This window comes from Oryzias melastigma, linkage group LG16 (genome assembly GCF_002922805.2).
Source record: "Oryzias melastigma strain HK-1 linkage group LG16, ASM292280v2, whole genome shotgun sequence".
NCBI classification, from domain to species: Eukaryota; Metazoa; Chordata; class Actinopteri; order Beloniformes; family Adrianichthyidae; genus Oryzias; species Oryzias melastigma.
In genome coordinates, this window is record NC_050527.1 from 4,857,007 (window position 1) to 4,863,040 (window position 6,034).

General features: G+C 36.5%; 2 protein-coding genes across 5 annotated transcripts in view; both read right to left on the reverse strand.

The window, feature by feature from the left end:
• megf8 (multiple EGF-like-domains 8) overlaps positions 1-3,074 on the reverse strand; it is a 24,010-nt gene extending 20,936 nt beyond the window's left edge. Inside the window, exons 1-4 of the mRNA XM_024267717.2 lie at positions 2,689-3,074; positions 1,367-1,559; positions 1,086-1,249; positions 803-1,012 (exon numbers count right to left, since the gene is read on the reverse strand). Coding sequence (XP_024123485.1) covers positions 803-1,012; positions 1,086-1,249; positions 1,367-1,559; positions 2,689-2,712 — 591 coding nt within the window. The 5' untranslated portion in view covers positions 2,713-3,074. The remainder of the gene's footprint in view (positions 1-802; positions 1,013-1,085; positions 1,250-1,366; positions 1,560-2,688) is intronic.
• Positions 3,075-3,174: 100 nt separating this feature from the next.
• trim35-28 (tripartite motif containing 35-28) overlaps positions 3,175-6,034 on the reverse strand; it is a 12,484-nt gene continuing 9,624 nt past the window's right edge. For all 4 annotated transcript variants that reach the window (XM_024267832.2, XM_024267831.2, XM_024267829.2 and 1 more), the window contains exons 4-8: positions 5,618-5,713; positions 5,222-5,452; positions 5,105-5,127; positions 4,901-5,019; positions 3,175-4,801 (exon numbers count right to left, since the gene is read on the reverse strand). In XM_024267832.2, coding sequence (XP_024123600.1) covers positions 4,266-4,801; positions 4,901-5,019; positions 5,105-5,127; positions 5,222-5,452; positions 5,618-5,713 — 1,005 coding nt within the window. In that variant the 3' untranslated portion in view covers positions 3,175-4,265. The remainder of the gene's footprint in view (positions 4,802-4,900; positions 5,020-5,104; positions 5,128-5,221; positions 5,453-5,617; positions 5,714-6,034) is intronic.

A 6,034-nucleotide genomic window follows, 5' to 3' on the forward strand; every position in this document is an offset into this window, starting at 1 on the left:
TTAAATGGTAACAGATTTTTCAAGTTTCAAATTTACATTTTTTTTATTTTCACATTTTTTTTGTCAATGTTCAACTTTATTTTTTTCCAAATATTCAATAATTTATTCAAGTTTAAAATTATTCTGCAGTTCAAAAATGATCTTCTGTGTGATCCAAACACCTTAAACTTTGATTTGTGCATCCATAACACATTTTTTACTATCTTAATGTGTGTTCTTTAGCCCATATTAATCTTTTTCTTGCATCATCAGTCTGGTTAGAGTCTGTTTGTGCTGTTCTCTGAAGAGAGTAGTACACAGCGTTGAAGGAAATCTTCAGTTTCTTGAAAATTTCTCTTGGAATAGCCTTTATTTCTAAGAACAACAATAGATTGTCGAGTTTCACGTGAAAATTCTCTTTTTATGGCCATTTTGAGGCTTTAATCAACCACACAAATGTGATGCTCCAGATACCCAGACTACTAAGGTCAGGTTTGTAGTTTCTCTAACCAGGCACACAGTTTTCAGCTGTGCTAACATGACTGCACAAGGGTTTTCTGATCATCTTTGAGCCTTCTGACACAATAAGCAAACACATCGTACTATTAGGACACTGGAGTGACAGGTAAGAGGAAATGGGTCTCTAGTCATCTATGAAGCTGAAGCACCAAAAACCAGACATTTGCAGCAAGATCTGTCAGTTTTTTTAATCAATACAGTACAGACTGTTTAAAAAAATAGTGTTTTCCTTAAAAAATAGGAACATTTCTAAGTGACCCCAAACTTTTGAATGGTAGTGCATATATTTTTAGCTTTTCCTTACCTTGTCACATTGCCCATTCACAGAACAAGCAGAGGCACACAGACTCATTGTGCATGAAGCACCCCCCCAACCTTGATGGCATTGGCATTTAGATGTTGAAGAATCACAGCGGCCGTGCCCCCCGCAGGCTCCCGGGCACAAAGAGAAGGTGTAGGTTGCATTGAAGCCCAGAAGGTTGTAATTAGCATCACTGAAGAGGTGAATAAGCATCTAAAATGGAAAAGCGAAACAGTGAATACAGGTGAACATTTGCTTTCATTAAATAGTTTGTTCTAATTTGTACCTTCCCAGATTTGGCTTCAATGGGTTGAGGCAATGTGTTCCCACTTAAACTGCCAAGCAGAGGGCTCTGATAGGAGTCGCCATCATATATAAACAGGTAGTCGTATGTACACTCTGTGTCCATAAAGGTGAAATTCAAGACAATTCGGTGACTATTGCTGGGAGCTGAAAAATATGGAAAAGGGTTTGAAAAAATGTCAGTTATTTTTTATGCCTGGAAAAGCAACCATCTAAAATGAAGGTTACTTCATTATAAAACGACTGGAATCCAATTTATTTCACCTTTAATAAGCCACTCGCAGTTCCCATTGACAGAGTAGTTTCCTGGACCATCTGTGACGTAACCGGGCGGTCCCCTCAACACCTGCCTGTGGCCTTTGCAGTTCCCTGCCTGGTGGACAGGTAACATGGCTGACAGCAAAACCATCAGGAGGATGACTGAGACTGGGAGAGGGGAGGCCATCACTGGGACTGCCTAATTTATATGGAAAAAGGGGTTAATTAGGATGACTTTTTATTCAGTCTCTTCCTAAAATCTTCTGCTCTTAGTAAATGAAGTTTATAGAATCAAAATAGAAATGACATAAGTTTGATTTAAGAAAAATGAATAGGGGTGAAGTGATTCCATTTTATTAAAATAAAGAAATCTATCATAATTTGTGGTTGATAATAAAATTGTTTAGACTTGATATTGGTTCATATGAACTAAACCTTAACTAAACTAAAATCGATCCGGGGCATCTTTAGCCAAAAATTCAACCAGTGTGACTCAGAGATAAATACCCGGTGCTGAACAGTGCAAGTGAAGTTTTCCAGATTCCTTGCAAGATAATCATGTTTACATTAAATATGTGTACAAAAAAGTAAACAAAAATAAAAGGCAATTCCAATCACATTTAAGGTTTACAAAGTTCAGCCCACTGTTGTTTTCCCACATACACAGAACATTACATCACACTGCATGGTCATATGTCTTTGCAACATTGAGTGTTTCATCACATTGGACTGTAATGATGGATTGATCACTTTTTGCTGCCATCATAAGTGTGTTGTCTGCTGTGATTTTATTTGGTCATTTTTACTTTGTAGTAAAATAAACCTACAAGCCACAATCCAAATGGTGTTTTTTCCAATATCGCCTTTTATTTGATTTATTTTACTTTGAAATTATCCTGTAATTATATCCAACAGAAAGAATAAAAATAAAAATAATCAAAATAAATTATAACAATTAAAATACATTTTAAAAGACAGCGTGGGTGATAGAATCGGGACTAAACTGAGAAGTCAAAATTGCACGAACATAGCTCGTCTATGCTACGACAGAAATGTAAAAAAACAACCAAAACAAGCGTACTTATTTCATACAATTTACATTTTAACCATTAAAAATGTCACGTCAGATGTCAATTTATCTAAATATGTTTTCTAAGTAACAATAATACATATACATGAGGCAACTTACATGTTGTTTTTAAAAGGACGTATCTTCGGGCTATTTAAAACAAAGCTAGCAAGGGTAGCTATGCTAAGCTAGCTCAGAGACAAAACCGTTAATTGACCCTTAACCATTGATGCTCAATACATTACAGTGCAATACTTACCAGTTCCCGTCTCTTTAGTTGCATGGTAATTCACATTTTTAGGTAATCGTGTAAGCTTATCGACGGCATTGGGGACATCGATAATTTTAGCATCAGCTAAACACAGTAAAACACTCCGTTATCTGAGGCTGCAGCAGCACGGCACGTAGCTAGCTTCTGAGCTAGCAGCGACTCAGCCGAATCCAGATGCGCAATCGTTAGCGGCTGCGGAGAGTCATAATAAAGCACTGCCGGGGCTATTTCCTTTTTATGTTATGACGATAAATGTATCTGAAACGGAGATAAAACACACTCCAAGCTTACAGCCAATATGGTGATATGTTAAAAGCAGCGATGAGTCTTGAGTCCATGTTGTTGTCAAACGCCGCTGTTTTGATTATAGCATGCTAACGAATGATTTAAACACAAAGAGATGCTGTTCAACGCTGCCATCCAGCGGAGATGGAGATGGAGATAGCATCTGGAGATAAAAATGCCAGTCGTAAATGTTGTTTAAAATACTGCTTTATTTAATATGCAAGTATCCGGTAGTTTTTTAAATGTACATTTGAGTGTTTGTACCAAGATGTTGATTTTAATTGAAGAAAAAGCCCGAAACCAAGCTTAATATCAATGTATTTAGTTCTATTTTGTGGCAATAACATTTATTTTCAATGAACAAATTAAAAGCTGATAAAAAAAATCGTTTATAAGCTCAAATATATGTTGTATAATGATCCAAAAACAAAATATTTGCATAGAGTCCTAAATTACTCACCCTTCACCAAATTAAAAAAAAGTGAAATTAAAAGCTGCAAAAATGAGGGAAAAGCATAGAAAACAATTTTAAATACATTTGAAAAAGAAGAAATAAGCACAACCCTTTTTTCTTCCAAAAAAAAAAACCTTGATTTCTATCAAATTTCACATTAAAACGACTTTTGACATGTTGTAAATTTAAAAACCTAAAATATATTTCAATGCTAAATCAATCCCCCAGACATTACCACATACCATTTATTTTGTTCACGCTGAACTAGAAGGCAAAAAAAAAAGCATTAGAAAATTAGGTTTTTATATCACCTCTCTTAGGACAAATTAAATGCCATTTGTTTGTTCATTGTGGTCTATCTGCCAATAAAAGCAACAAAAACGTTGCTTTGAACATATTAGACAAAAAAACAAACAAAAATAAAAAAAATGAAGGCACAATAATAAAAACAATCTCCTCAATCAGTCAGATACTTTTCACATATATACGATATGCAGAAAAGCGTCCGTACCATCACTAAAAATGCAGGAGACCACGTTTTTTTGGCTTATTTTTAAGACTGCTTTTGGGTTAGTAGCATGAAATATGTTCAATAACTGATTTCTAAAAAGGTAATCTTTAAGTAATCTCCATTATTTCTATATACATCTTCCTTTGGTTTATTAGGCATGTTTTTTTATTTATTTAGCTACTTTTTTGGAAGTAACAGCTGTTTAGAGTAGTGTTGTGAAGTTGATCTAACAAGTGTGTTAATTCCAAAGAAATGACTATATTTGAAACCATGTAGATGATGTAAACTGCTATTCTGCTGTGATCTGTTGCTCTTTTAAGATGTATGCACGGCTATTTTTCCTGCAGGCAGCTCCATTGGAGAAGTGTAAAGCCCAGGGCCGAACAGTGGAAACATTTTTTCTTCAAATTTATGCGTTAGCGTGACCAGGTGTTTTGTTGCGCCTGCATCCCAAAAAGACACCTCTCCTTTATCAATGTCAAGCTTGACGCGGATCTTTTCAATGCCTTTCTCCACTTTCAGCTCAGTGCGCTCCGCTGTGTGGATGATGTACTTCTCTTTGCTAAGCCCTATGGCCCACACGCCACGACCCGGCGACACTGTAAACTTCTTTTTACGGAGCACGGACTCTTTGCACACTCCCACGGTCCATTTGGGGATGTTGCCGACGAAGACGTCCCATTTGTGTTTGCCGGACGAATAACCTTCGGCGCCCAGAACGAAGACGCAGGGGTCGAAGCGCTCTGGGTTTTCGGGGACAGACAGGCGTTCTGGGCTCTCCTTCGCACTTGTAAGGTCAGGGTTCAAGTAAAGCCACGGGGAGGCCGTATTTGGATCCAGGATTACAGGATCTGCAGACAAAGTTACCATATATGGTCACAGAGCTTCTTCAAAGATATACGTTTTCAAACCTGTAAACCCCCCCCCCAAAAACTTTGTAATTTACTCACAGTATTTTATATCAGCTTGCATCTTCTTCCATATTTTGAATCCTAGAGAACCAACATGCAAACCCATGTTTATAAGGGAGTTAGTCGGCACGTAAGGCTCGCCTTTAGTCCACTGGGCTCTGCAGGAGAAGCAGGAAGTCAACAGAAACCAAGGACAAACACAAATGTAATATTTAAATCAAATGAGTGTTTTGTGTGACTTACTTTCTTTTAATCATCCTAAAATCCTGCAAAGTAAAAACAGAAATGATTACGATTAGTGGCGACAAAATAAAAGTATAAAATATAATTCTAAAGGGGTGCTGGGATAAGCGTCCTTACCTTAAGAAGAGGGAGATCCATCTTCTGCATGTCTTTCCTGAGACCCTCCATGAGCTCCTCCAACTTTATCATGTCCTCGTTCAAGTTGTCCAAACAAGACTGTAACTCTTCAATTTTTTTGGTTTCTTCTGAGGCCAGTGCGTTCAGACACAACGCTTCCTCCCTCGTAAGCACCGCGTGGAGCCTCTCAAACTCTGCCTTGATCTGGTTTTCTGCTTGTCCAGCTTGAAACTGCATTAAGTGGGAAAAAAATGGTTAATCCAACTAATTTCAATTTATGAATAAAGCTGCTTTAATCATGTGGAAACTGTACAAAACGTGACTTTTTAATTAAAAAAAAAAAGAATATCAAATTGACATACTTTTAAAGATAAGCCAACTTTGAAGTAACTTTACCTTGACGTATTCCATTGCATTGCTGAACTTCTTGTTCATTTTTTTGAAAGTTTCCATTTTCTTCTCAAAGATTTTAGCTCTGTATTCAAGCTCTTGCTGCAAAAACACAAACAGAGAAAGAAACGCTGATTTAGATCTTGTAGCACAACCACAAACCACATATGAGGTGTTTCCCGATTACCACAGAATACTAAACTAGGTCTGTGTGAAATATTGTGAACTTCTGATATATAATTTAAAAAATAAATAAGCTTCACGTGCAGGTCTGGCAGTTTAAATCCATCAACAACTAGTTTTTATATCAAATTATGACAATATCATCTTGTCAAATCACAAAATAACACTAAATTTAACATAACTACCTAAAACATTTTGTCTTTAATATATATAGTTACATTAATGTTTTTATGTCAGTAT